General features: G+C 35.0%; 1 protein-coding gene across 1 annotated transcript; it reads left to right on the top strand.

Moving 5' to 3' along the window:
* The first annotated feature begins 3908 nt into the window (after positions 1-3908).
* On the top strand, positions 3909-6163 carry LOC138709560 (uncharacterized). The gene has a single exon (XM_069840419.1). It carries the CDS (start codon positions 4091-4093, stop codon positions 6113-6115), a length of 2025 nt encoding a protein of 674 aa, XP_069696520.1. The 5' UTR covers positions 3909-4090; the 3' UTR covers positions 6116-6163.
* The last annotated feature ends 7847 nt before the right edge of the window (positions 6164-14010 follow it).

Here is a 14010-nt window from a genome sequence, read left to right as displayed (position 1 = left end):
TACAGTCTGGAAAAAAAGGCAAAGCAGAGTTATTTTCTTCACTTTCCGAGATTAAGTTACGCACTTAACCCATATGTGTCGCACACTATGTTTCGGAGTGTCGTCATTTAAATAAATTTGTTTTGTATTTGAATATTGTATAAATTTTGTTTCATAAGTGAAAATTTCTCCTATAAGAAAGTTTGAACGTTGTTGCCAAGGCTGTAAGTAGGTTATGACAGCACACTAGTGCTGTAGGTAGTTTTAACAGCACTGTGATTTCTTTTGTTTGCATAGCAACCAGGCTACGTTTGTATATTGCCAACTTACGAGACATGTAAACTGCATCGTTTAGTACGATAAAAGAACACGATCATTCAAAATAGTGTATTGCGATACAAGTGTGGTTAGTGAGATTTACAGGAACATGAAATGTTAGAAAAAGATGAGACTAAGTTGGGTCTTTTCAAATTCCGAGATTCTGTAAACACACAAGTATTGCATACTGTTTTTTTGGCCGATTTTAATAAAAGAAATAAATTATTATTAATAAAGTTCGTTATTTGTTTGTAGGTGTCATTCATTTGTTTTTAATCCTATTTCATTTATTTATGGCACGTGCGCTGTAAGCTTAACTTGCAAGGCCTACCAAGAACATCGGTAAAATCGTAAAAAAAAAAAAAAAACACGAAGAGTGACGGCTTGTACCGGACACACCTTAAACATTGTAATTTTTTATTGTCTGAGGTTAGAACAGTCGATCAATTTCAATATTGTGTTTTTTCTTTTATTTCATACCAATCATATTTGTAAAATTCTCTAGTTCTTTCGGTGTTAGCACAGTTTTCATGTCCCTGGCAGAAGGCACACTTGATTCAGCTTTCCTGGAAGGTTTCACCGCAAATGATACATTCTGTTTCCCCTTCAAAATTTTTTCCGTCCTTGGTTTTAGTTTCGTTTCGACTTGTTAGTTCTTTCATTTGTGTCGTCTTGCATTAACCTTTTCTTTTTTCCATTCTTGAAGCCTGCCTCTCTTCCAGCTCAGTTCTGTTAAGGGCTTGATGAGAGTATCTCACTTCTGGCAGCTCGTCTCCTCACATTAACCTCTCGTTGAGCAGCTTCTTGCAATTGGTCAAATCAGTTTAATGATGCAACTAAAATAGGGAGTCAGAGGTGGTGTGTTTGAGTGGGATTTCGACGTTGAAGTTGATGCTGGATCAAGATGTTGATTGAGTGGTTTCAAGCATGAAGCAGGTGTTATGGATCCAAAAGATGATTGTTTCGAGTTTGAGATTGGGAACAGCTGGGAAGAAGTGGACGGCTTGGCAGTGCACAACGTAGGTACTGACTTAGATGCTGAAGCTTCTTGTACTTCTGGAGGCTGAGGTACATCCTCTACAGTTGTCTCAGGACCTTTAGATCCACCATTCCTAGACTCTTCAAAAAACTTACCAGAGATATCAAGACCCTTCGGATAGCATGTAGTCTAAGTCGGTGAAAGTGTTCCGGTTGATGAATGCCAGTATATTCAAACCCTTTCTTTGCTAATCCATGCGGCATACCCGTGCATATCCTAATTTGACCAGTTCTACGACTTCATAGTCCATAATTCTGGAGAAAAGATTTCTGGGCATCCATCTAGAGCAAGCTTCATTATAGGCGTCTGTTAAGGCCTTCATAACTCTTCTGTCTAATGGTTGGAGCCTGTGCGTTGTATGAAGAGGGAGACCCAATTTGTATTTTAATAATTGTCCGTTACTAGAAGATAACGTTCTGTCCGGTACTATCCGAATTACACCGTCATTATATTGGCACAAAAATTTAAACTATATAATAATTTTCATTGTAACTAATACACCAATCTATTATTTAAGAATAACTTTACACTATATTTAAGATATATTGTACCAATACTTAAAGTGCGAGAAAGGCAGACTACCAAATTTAAGTCGATGCACAGAAACTAAACCACAGAAACGCAAAATGGTATCTGCGAATTGTACTCGTCGAGCGAATGATTCCAACTGAAAGCAGTGTTCAGATGTCGCATACAGAAACGTAACCATGTCACTCAGGTACTACCATCTGGTAGTAGATGAAAGAAACATCACTGTCCGATATTACCCGATGTCCGATACTACCCAACTCTCCCCTACTCACTCTTACTCCCATCTGTTAATATTTAAAGTGTGTAGTCCTTATCTCCTGATCCCTCATTGATCTTGACAGCTTCTACTGGGTGAGGACAGTTTCTGTGTTCCACTTCTCGGTCTATGGTATATGTTTGGTTATCTCTTCCTTTCATTATGTTGTACAATTTAAGCGACTCCTCAATTTTTAAGGTAATGGGAGTTATTCCTGGCAGCATACTCAGTGTTTCAGTAGATGTTGTACGAAAGGCTTTTGATATCCTTATATTGATGAGTCTTTGGATTCTAGTATATTTCGTTTTGTTAGAATCAATCTTCATCGCTTCAGCCCATACTGGTGCTCCGTATAGCAAGAGGGGTAGTATGGCTCTCTTACATATAGTCTTGAAGCTTTATGTTGTAATCCCCAAGTTATTTTGGCCGATCTGGAAAAAGTATGGATTAATTTAGCACATCTTTCAACTGCGTAGTTTACATGTTGACTGAATTTAAACTTGTCATCGTGGATTATTCCTAAATACTTCATCTTCGTGATTTGTTCTAGCCGTTTGTTGTTTAGGTAGATGTTAATTAATTTTTTTTTCTTTTCGTTTCCTTCTCGATATTAACATTACACTGGATTTCTCTTCACTGAAGATTATCTTTCTTCTTTCAGCCCATGTAGCTATTTTTTTTATTTGTTTATTCGTGTAATTTTCTGCTTCAACTACATTTTCTGCCTTGATTATCGATATTAAATCATCTGCAAACGCTACCGCTTTTGCCGTTTCATGAAGTTAATGTTCAGTAAGGGATTATATAAAATATTCCACAGTGTCGGCCAATATAAGATCCTTGTGGGTACCCTTTACTGACTTCTCTTTCTAATTTAACGCTGTTGTTTGCCATTACTAGATTAGTTGATTAAAATAGGATGTAACGAACTTGTATACTCGTAGATTTCTTGGGAATCTGAGTTCTTTAAGAGAACATAGGATACTAGTCCATCATGCGGAATCGAAAGCGCCTTTAACATCTAGGCTTACGACGACTGAAATTTCTCTTGTTTTTAAGCTTTCTTATACGATATCCTTCACTGACATTGCAGCATCTATTGTGTTTGTTTGTGGTGAGAACTCATACTGGTTTTTGTTCATCAGGTCATAAGAGAATACATGATGATTTATTCTGTTTACTAGTACTTCCTCTAGTATCTTTCCGCTGATGTTGAGAAGACTTATAGGTCGGAATTTTGATGGTTCCAAACTGTTCTCTTATCCAGGTTTTATACTTGTATGTATGTATGTATGTATGCATGCATGTATGTATGTATGTATGTATGTATGTATGTATGTATGTAAGTATGTATGTATGCATGCATGCATGCATGTATGTATGTATGTATGTATGTATGTATGTATGTATGTATGTATGTATGTATGTATGTGTGTGTGTATGTATGTATGTATGTATGTATGTATGCATGTATATATGCATGTACAGTAAGCATGTGTGTATGTATTTGTGGGAAATAGTCACAATATTGCTGCATTATGAACTAGTAGATATAAATTTTGCCTATAATCTACATCGGCGTATTTCAAAACAGCACAGGCTGACTACACAATTGTTCGTTCATTATTCGAACTTCGAGCAGGAAACTCTACTCGTTTCTGAACGAGACCCTCCGTGCATCATCGGTCTGAATGTGTGTTGATGCTTAACGTGGGAAAGCCAAATTGTGACCTTTTCTGTCACAAGTGTCAGTATGATTTTGCCTTTCCAAGATTCGAATTCAGACTGTTTCCATTGTAGACCGGAAGTCGAGACCACTCGGCAGAGTAGGAATATTGAAAGAGAAAATTTTTAATAACGTAGTAGAATAACTCGGTAAAAGAAATATATCATAGTTATTATGGGACTTCTTTTTGAAGGAAAATATTAATAGTTACTCTTTTGTTCTCAACAGATGACCCGTCACCATGTCTACACGTTCAAGAATCCTCTCAGTCGCTTTAATGCTAGTAATACCAGTTCTCATATTCTGGATGTGGTTGCTCACCGAGGCTATAGATTCTTCAATGCTATGTCCCCGTGAATGTTGGTGTAATCCAGAAAAAGAAATACTGGATTGTTCACATGCTTCTTTAGAAGAGTTACCTCTAATTTATCACAACCCTATTTATGAATTGTACCTCCATCACAACAACTTAAGCATACTTGCAAAAAAGGCATTTGTCTCGAAAAGTATTTTTGAAATTGAATCTTTGCACCTTGGTAATTGCAAAATCTGGTATATAGATGTAGATGCATTCAATGGTCTGGTATTGCTTGACTACCTTAGTCTGGATAACAACTTGTTAACAGGATTAAATGTTGGTACATTTAAAAATATGACACATTTGCAAAGTCTTCATTTGGCGTTCAACAGAATTGACAATTTGGATGCTGGAATTTTTGAAGGTTTGATATCATTAGAGATGCTGAATTTAGCGCATAATTTGTTATGCAGCTTGAGAAGTGATGTCTTTATTGGGCTTACTAATTTGAAAAATATTTTTCTGTCACATAACAGATTATCTACTCTTCATCCAGATGTTTTTAGGCACTTGACTAAGCTGAATGCTTTATATTTAGGTGAAAACGAAGAACTTCAGATTCCAAGTAACAGTTCCTTTCTGAACATACAGACAGTGGAGTACTTAGACATATCAGATTGTAATAAAAGTAGTGTAATGCCCATATCATTCGAAAACGCAACTAACCTAACAAAGCTGGTCCTGAGCAACAATAACCTCAAGACTATAGATTATAATATATTTAGAGTCATGCCGAAATTAACACATATATTTCTGGATGGAAACCCACTGGAATGTGACTGTGGACTGTTAAAGTTATGGAGATGGTGCCAGGAACATGACGTCAAAGTAGTTGGGTATATGGAAGATTTTGTATTATGTGAGAGTCCTAAAGAAGTGTCGGGTTTGTGGTTGGGAGTGCTTGGAAAGGCTCAGTGCATAAATGGAAGTATAACGTACGAAGAAGACTACAATTCAGCAGTTACAAACTATGTTGAGAAGCGTGATGTTTATTATTCAATATACAATTATGTTACGTATGTTGAGCCTGTAATACATATAATTTTATTTATATTTGGCGTGATTGGTAATGTAGGTGTCCTAGTTGTGATAATATGCAATTCAGAAATGCGCACTGTTCCCAACGTTTACATAATGAATTTAGCTGTTAGCGATTTGTTACTGTTAACCATTAATACCGTATTTCCCTACAGCAATAATGTGTCAGATTCGTGGAAATTCCGTGACGTTTTATGCCAAATGTTTGGGTTTCTCCGGCAATCTAGTATAGCAGTGTCTCCATATTTGATATCTGTTATGAGCATTCAGAGATACCAAATAATATCGAAGCCTTTACACAATAGACGTCAAGCTATGACTAGAATAATAACAATTGCAACCATCCTAGGAATATGGACAATATGTTCATTGTTTGCGATTCCACATACGTTAGCTATGCATTTCAAGGGAGTGTGTAGTGTCCGGTTAAGCCTAAAATACTACCAAAAAGTAGTTGTGTTTGAACTTCTCGTGTTCTGCATTTTTCCCCTAGGTGTTACAGCTTGTATGTATTGTCTGGCGGCACGCGATTTAAAGAGGAGTACCAATATAGCGTCCGGAGAAGTTCACAATCAACGAAATTCGCGAAGGAGTACAACAAGAATTGTGTTGAGTTTTACATTGGTGTTTGTTGTTAGTTTGCTTCCGTATCACTTATTGTGGACTTCCTTTATAAGAAGAGACTTTGGCTATCCCATTGAGATGTATTACATGTACCGTATATCCACATACTTGCTTATGTTTAATTCGTGTTTTAATCCAGTAGCTCTGTGTTGCTCCAGTATGTGTTACAGAAGATACTTCAAGCATTACTTACTGAAGTGCTTTGGGAGAAAGTCTCCGACCACTGCTAATATTGCAAGGAAATGAGTAATTCAATAGATGTTTGAAATGAAAAGCTCATGCATATGATATAAACTGAGAGATTTTCAAACTTGTACATTACATATCAGATATCAATTTTGTAATAAATAATTATGAAAATACTTTACATGTACTGTAAATACATTTATTTTATAAACATATTTAAATAAAAGGTCTTCCAATAAGATTGTCCTATTTTTAACATATAACATCTTGCTTGTTTATTGCAGTCATATTTTTTCCCCATGGTTACAGCAAATACCTTACTATAATAATACCGGACAGCTAGCAGTTTTGCGTGCGAAAGACACTGGTGCTGCTACCTACCTGCCGGTGTGGAGATACTCGCGAAACAAGCTGTAATCAACTGCAATGTATATTGTTGCTGGGCTAGTTAATAGTTTTATTAATTAGCGCTGTTTTAAAATGTCAGGGTATATGTGTGCTGTTTATAATTGTGACAATTGCAGCATTACAATTTACTCCAAATCGTACTCTCGATTTCCGACAGTTCATAAAACGTGAGTCAACAAAATTCGTTATTAGGCCTAATGCCTTTGTCTGTGTTGATGGAACAATACAAATTAGTTTTTTTATTTAGGCCTAATATATGAAAAGAAGTTAAAATATATTAGAAATTTTAAGGTTTTAGCAAATTAAGTTTCATTGTTGTCTGCATACCTTTACTAATAATTATTACAAGCAACAGAGTACTACCATTTTTATTTTCGGAGATGTCAGCAATGGGTATATAAAGAATTATTGTAAATTCATTCCTAATGTCAGAATTGATTTTGTCTCACTGAAGCAAAGACAAAATATGTAAGAATTTATAATTACGGAAAAGTAATATGAAGTATGCAATGTTCTCATAATATGGAGCTCTGATATAAGGTAATAATAATTTTGCATTAAATACTTTTCAACATTTCTTAAGAGTTTCATATATAATTCCACATTAGTAACTCACGTTTAAAACAATACTCCGAATCCCGCTATGTTAATATTTGTATATGTGGACGTAATATGATCCCTCTCCGCTAGATGTCAGGTCCGCGATATTTCGCACTCACGCCAAAGCTACTAGTATACAGCTGTCTGGTATTATTATAGTAAGGTATTTTGTTACAGTAATTTACAAACAATCAAGAAACGTTACACCATTCCACAACGGTAGAAATCTTGTTATTTTTTTTTTCAAAATGACTCATACGTTCGGCAGGCATTCCGTGCATTACGTGAAGTATACGGTGAGCGTAATCGTCCCTGCCTGAGAACAATTCGACGTTTGATCGAAAAATTTGAGGCAACTAGTTCTGTCGCAAATCAAACAACGCCTGATTTCAGAGAGATGGCGCCACATGTCATACTGCTCACAAAGCAGTGAATCTTTTTCAGAGAAGATCAGGGCTTCAACATTTTGCGTGGTGGTGATGTTAACTGGCACCCGAGATCATGTGTTTTAACGTCGCTGGATTAATTGGTATGGGGTTTGTTAAATCACGAGTTTATGCCAGCAGTTAATGACCTGAGGAACACTATCACGTTTTTATTCGTGAAATTGAGTCTGGATTATGTTTGTCTGTTATTGAAAATTGGAAGACCCGTACATGCGAAACCCAAAGATGCCGCGACGGCCATTAATTCTTCCATAGGTAATGGCATTAAGTATACTTCAAAATCATAAATAAATAAATGAATAAATGAATAAATAAATAAATAATAAATATATAAATAACTAAATAAATAAATGAATAAATAAATAACTAACTAAATAAACGAATAAATAAATAAGTGAATAAATAAATGAATAAATAAGCAACTAAACAGATAAATAAATAAATAGATAAATAAATTAATGGATAAGTAAATAAATAGATAAATAAATAGATAAATAGATAAATAAATAAATAAATAAATAGATAAATAAATGGATGGATAAATAAATAAATAGATAAATAAATATATAACTTAGTAAATAAATATCTAAATAAATTACTAGGTCAATAAATTAATAGCTAAATAAATAACTAAATAAATAAACAAATAACAAAATAAATAAATAAATAAACAAGTAACTAAATAAATAAATAAATAAATAAGTAAATAAATAAGGAGCTATATAAATAAATGAACTACATAAATAAAAAAATAAATAACTAAATAAATAAACAACTAAATAAATAAGTAAATAAATAAATATCTATATAAATATATAACTAAATAAATAAATACATAAACTAAATAAATACATAAATAAACCACATAAATTAATTAATTAACTAAATTAATTGGGTGAATTAAAAAATCAACCAAATACATAAATTAATTAAATAAATAACTAACTAAATAAATTAATTAACTATATAAATTAACTAAATAAATAAATTATCTAAATGAATAAATAAAATAACTAAATAGATAAATAACTAAATAGGTAAATAGATCAATACATAGATCGACAGACAGGCACACAGGCAGAGGGACAGACAGACAGACAGAAAGTCAGATATATAGATAAACTAAATAAATGAATAAATAAATAAATAATTAAAGAAATAAGTAAAGAAATAAATAAGTAAATATTAAATAAGTAAACAAGTAAAAAATAAATGAATAAATAAGTAACTAAATAACTAAATAATTAAATAACTAAATAAATAACTAGATAATTAAATAAATAAGTAAATATTAGCGAATACATTTTGCAGTTGGTTGCTTTTTCAATATGGCAAAATTCACAGAAAAAGAGTCGAAATTACTCTTCGTTTTTTACCTAGTCAAAAATGACCAACAATATTGCATGTGTTTGTGAAAAAATAACGAAGAAAGTAGAAAAACGTGAAAATATATTAGCTACTTTGATTTGCTTACTTATCTCATCAACTCAATAATTGCTCAGATATGAAACTTGTGCTATGCTATCATATGTTGCAGTAGCGGTTGGCAAGTTTGCAAAAATAGCTTCAAGGGATATTAATGAGATGATAATGAGGAATTTGATTGCATTCCGTTATCATTTCACACAAATCGCCCATCGCCAGTTGGCAATGCGAGAAATTGGTTCCTTAAGGATTACCTGCCTGTAACCAGAGTACTCAGTGAACCTCAGCGCAGTCAGCCGGTATGGGCTGGGAATGCGCCAGCTAGTTTACAATGGACCGATAGAACATGTTCTAGGAACAGGAACAGTTCACCACTGTGAAGTAATGGTTAGCACGTCTGGCTGTGAAAATAGCGGGATCGGGTTCAAATCCTGGTTGGAATAAGTAACCTGCTTGAGGTTTTTCCGGGGTTTGACCTCAACCTATTACGAGCAATTGATGGGTAACTTTCGGTACTGAACCCCGGACTCATCTCGCTGGCATTATCACCTTCATCTCATTCAGACGCTGGAGAACCATAGCAGTTGATAAAGCCTGGTAAAATAACCAATTAAAAACAGGAACAGGATGCTGCGAGTTCTGAGATAAGGACGGGCAGGTCGTGCGGCAGCTGTCATCTGTCGGATCACAGACCCTGCCGTCCTGGAGGACTGCATATCGCATATTTCCATGATCTGCTGCGTCACTACTGTTAAATTACACTGTACGTGTCTTGGAGAATCAATTATTAATCAAGGGAATCCACTTTTATATTTTGGTAAGCAGTTTATTTTCCTACATGGACTAATGATCTTCTAGCTTTAAACTGTCAATAATATTTCGAAACTATATTCAGGAAAAATAACAACGGAACTGACTTCGATTGTCTGGGAGGTTAGTGGAAGTAAATTTCTTCTCACATTGTTGTAGGCTGTAACTTCAAGAGGCAGAGCGAAGTCATGGCATTATAGTAGATTCCAATAGAAGAGTGGTAAGTGCATTATAACATAATCTGGAATACAGTCTGGAAAAAAAGGCAAAGCAGAGTTATTTTTTTCACTTTCCGAGATTAAGTTACGCACTTAACCCATATGTGTCGCACACTATGTTTCGGAGTGTCGTCATTTAAATAAATTTGTTTTGTATTTGAATATTGCATAAATTTTGTTTCATAAGTGAAAATTTCTCCTATAAGAAAGTTTGAACGTTGTTACCAAGGCTGTAAGTACGTTATGACAGCACAGTAGTGCGGTAGGTAGTTTTAACAGCACTGTGATTTCTTTTGTTTGCATAGCAACCAGGCTACGTTTGTATATTGCCAACTTACGAGACATGTAAACTGCATCGTTAAGTACGATAAAAGAATACGATCATTCAAAATTGTATATTGCGATACAAGTGTGGTTAGTGAGATTTACAGGAACAGGAAATGTTAGAAAAAGATGAGACTAAGTTGGGTCTTTTCAAATTCCGAGATTCTGTAAACACACAAGTATTGCATACTGTTTTTTTGGCCGATTTTAATAAAAGAAATACATGATTATTAATAAAGTTCGTTATTTGTTGGTAGGTGTCATTCATTTGTTTTTAATCCTATTTCATTTATTTATGGCACGTGCGCTGTAAGCTTAACTTGCAAGGCCTACCAAGAACATCGGTAAAATCGTAAAAAAAAAAAAAACACGAAGAGTGACGGCTTGTACCGGACACACTCTAAACATTGTAATTTTTTATTGTCTGAGGTTAGAACAGTCGATCAAATTCAATTTTGTGTTTTTTCTTTTATTTCATACCAATCATATTTGTAAAATTCTCTAGTTCTTTCGGTGTTAGCACAGTTTTCATGTCCCTGGCAGAAGGCACACTTGATTCAGCTTTCCTGGAAGGATTCACCGCAAATGATACATTCTGTTTCCCCTTCAAAATTTTTTCCGTCCTTGGTTTTAGTTTCATTTCGACTTGTTAGTTCTTTCATTTGTGTCGTCTTGCATTAACCTTTTCTTTTTTCCACTCTTGAAGCCTGCCTCTCTTCCAGCTCAGTTCTGTTAAGGGCTTGATGAGAGTATCTCACTTCTGGCAGCTCGTCTCCTCACATTAACCTCCCGTTGAGCAGCTTCTGCAATTGGTCAAATCAGTTTAAAGATGCAACTAAAATAGGGAGTCAGAGGTGGTGTGTTTGAGTGGGATTTCGACGTTGAAGTTGATGCTGGATCAAGATGTTGATTGAGTGGTTTCAAGCATGAAGCAGGTGTTATGGATCCAAAAGATGATTGTTTCGAGTTTGAGATTGGGAACAGCTGGGAAGAAGTGGACGGCTTGGCAGTGCACAACGTAGGTACTGACTTAGATGCTGAAGCTTCTTGTACTTCTGGAGGCTGAGGTACATCCTCTACAGTTGTCTCAGGACCTTTAGATCCACTATTCCTAGACTCTTCAAAAAACTTTTCAGAGATATCAAGACCCTTCGGATAGCATGTAGTCTAAGTCGGTGAAAGTGATCCGGTTGATGAATGCCAGTATATTCAAACCCTTTCTTTGCTAATCCATGCGGCATACCCGTGAATATCCTAATTTGACCAGTTCTACGACTTCATAGTCCATAATTCTGGAGAAAAGATTTCTGGGCATCCATCTAGAGCAAGCTTCATTATAGGCGTCCGTTAAGGCCTTCATAACTCTTCTGTCTAATGGTTGGAGCCTGTGCGTTGTATGAAGAGGGAGACCCAATTTGTATTTTAATAATTGTCCGTTACCAGAAGATAACGTTCTGTCCGGTACTATCCGAATTACACCGTCATTATATTGGCACAAAAATTTAAACTATATAATAATTTTCATTGTAACTAATACACCAATCTATTACTTAAGAATAACTTTACAATATATTTAAGATATATTGTACCAATACTTAAAGTGCGAGAAAGGCAGACCACCAAATTTAAGTCGATGGACAGAAACTAAACCATAGGAATGCAAAATGGCATCTGCGAAGTGTACTCGTTGAGCGAATGATTCCAACTGAAAGCAGTGTTCAGATGTCGCATACAGAAACGTAACCATGTCACTCAGGTACTACCATCTGGTAGTAGATGAAAGAAACATCACTGTCCGATATTACCCGATGTCCGATACTACCCAACTCTCCCCTACTCTCTCTTACTCCCATGAGTGAATATTTAAAGTGTGTAGTCCTTATCTTCTGATCCCTCATTGGACTTGACAGCGTCTGCTGAGTGAGGCCAGTTTCTGTGTTCCACTTCTCGGTCTATGGTATATGTTTGGTTTTCTCTTCCTTTCATTATGTTGTACAATTTAAGCGACTCCTCAATTTTTAAGGCAATGTGAGTTATTCCTGACAGCATACTCAGTGTTTCAGTAGATGTTGTACGAAAGGCTTTTGATATCCTTATATTGATGAGTCTTTGGACTCTAGTATATTTTGCTTTGTTAGAATCAAACTTCATTGCTTCAATCCATACTGGTGCTCCGTATAGCAGGAGGGGTAGTATGGCTCCCTTATACATATTTAGTCTTAAAGCTTTATGTTGTAATCCCCAAGTCATTTTGGCCGATCTGGGTAAAGTATGGATTAATTTAGCACATCTTTCAACTGCGTAGTTTACATGTTGACTGAATTTAAACTTGTCATTGAGGATTATTCCTAAATACTTCATCTTCGTGATTTGTTTTAGCCGTTTGTTGTTTAGGTAGATGTTAATTTATTTTTTTTTTTCGTTTCCTTCCCGATATTAACATTACATTGTATTTCTCTTCACTGAAGATTATGATTCTTCTTTCAGCCCATGCAGCTATTTTTTTATTTATATATTCGTGTAATTTTCTGCTTCAACTACATTTTCTGCCTTGATTATCGATATTAAATCATCTGCAAACGCTACCGCTTTTGCCGTTTCATGAAGTTAATGTTCAGTAAGGGATTATATAAAATATTCCACAGAGTCGGCCAATATAAGATCCTTGTGGGTACCCTTTACTGACTTCTCTTTCTAATTTAACGCTGTTGTTTGCCATTACTAGATTAGTTGATTAAAATAGGATGTAACGAACTTGTATATTCGTAGATTTCTTGGGAATCTGAGTTCTTTAAGAGAACATAGGATACTAGTCCATCATGCGGAATCGAAAGCGCCTTTAACATCTAGGCTTACGACGACTGAAATTTCTCTTGTTTTTAAGCTTTCTTATACGATATCCTTCACTGACATTGCAGCATCTATTGTGTTTGTTTGTGGTGAGAACTCATACTGGTTTTTGTTCATCAGGTCATAAGAGAATACATGATGATTTATTCTGTTTACTAGTACTTCCTCTAGTATCTTTCCGCTGATGTTGAGAAGACTTATAGGTCGGAATTTTGATGGTTCCAAACTGTTCTCTTATCCAGGTTTTATACTTGTATGTATGTATGTATGCATGCATGTATGTATGTATGTATGTATGTATGTATGTATGTATGTATGTATGTATGTATGTATGTATGTATGTATGTATGTATGTATGTATGTATGTATGCATGCATGCATGCATGTATGTAGTTATGTATGTATGTATGTATGTATGTATGTATGTATGTATGTGTGTGTATGTATGTATGTATGCATGTATATATGCATGTACAGTAAGCATGTGTGTATGTATTTGTGGGAAATAGTCACAATAATGCTGCATTATGAACTAGTAGATATAAATTTTGCCTATAATCTACATCGGCGTATTTCAAAACAGCACAGGCTGACTACACAATTGTTCGTTCATTATTCGAACTTCGAGCAGGAAACTCTACTCGTTTCTGAACGAGACCCTCCGTGCATCATCGGTCTGAATGTGTGTTGATGCTTAACGTGGGAAAGCCAAATTGTGACCTTTTCTGTCACAAGTGTCAGTATGATTTTGCCTTTCCAAGATTCGAATTCAGACTGTTTCCATTGTAGACGGGAAGTCGAGACCACTCGGCAGAGTAGGAATATTGAAAGAGAAAATTTTTAATAACGTAGTAGAATAACTCGGTAAAAGAAA

This window comes from Periplaneta americana, chromosome 11 (assembly GCF_040183065.1).
Source record: "Periplaneta americana isolate PAMFEO1 chromosome 11, P.americana_PAMFEO1_priV1, whole genome shotgun sequence".
NCBI classification, from domain to species: domain Eukaryota; kingdom Metazoa; phylum Arthropoda; class Insecta; order Blattodea; family Blattidae; genus Periplaneta; species Periplaneta americana.
Note: the sequence above shows the minus strand (reverse complement) of the source record. Positions and strands in the feature narration are given on the sequence as shown.

Coding starts and splice junctions, on each gene's coding strand:
- LOC138709560 (XM_069840419.1), top strand. CDS start 4,091: ATGTCTACACGTTCAAGAATCCTCTCAGTCGCTTTAATGCTAGTAATA.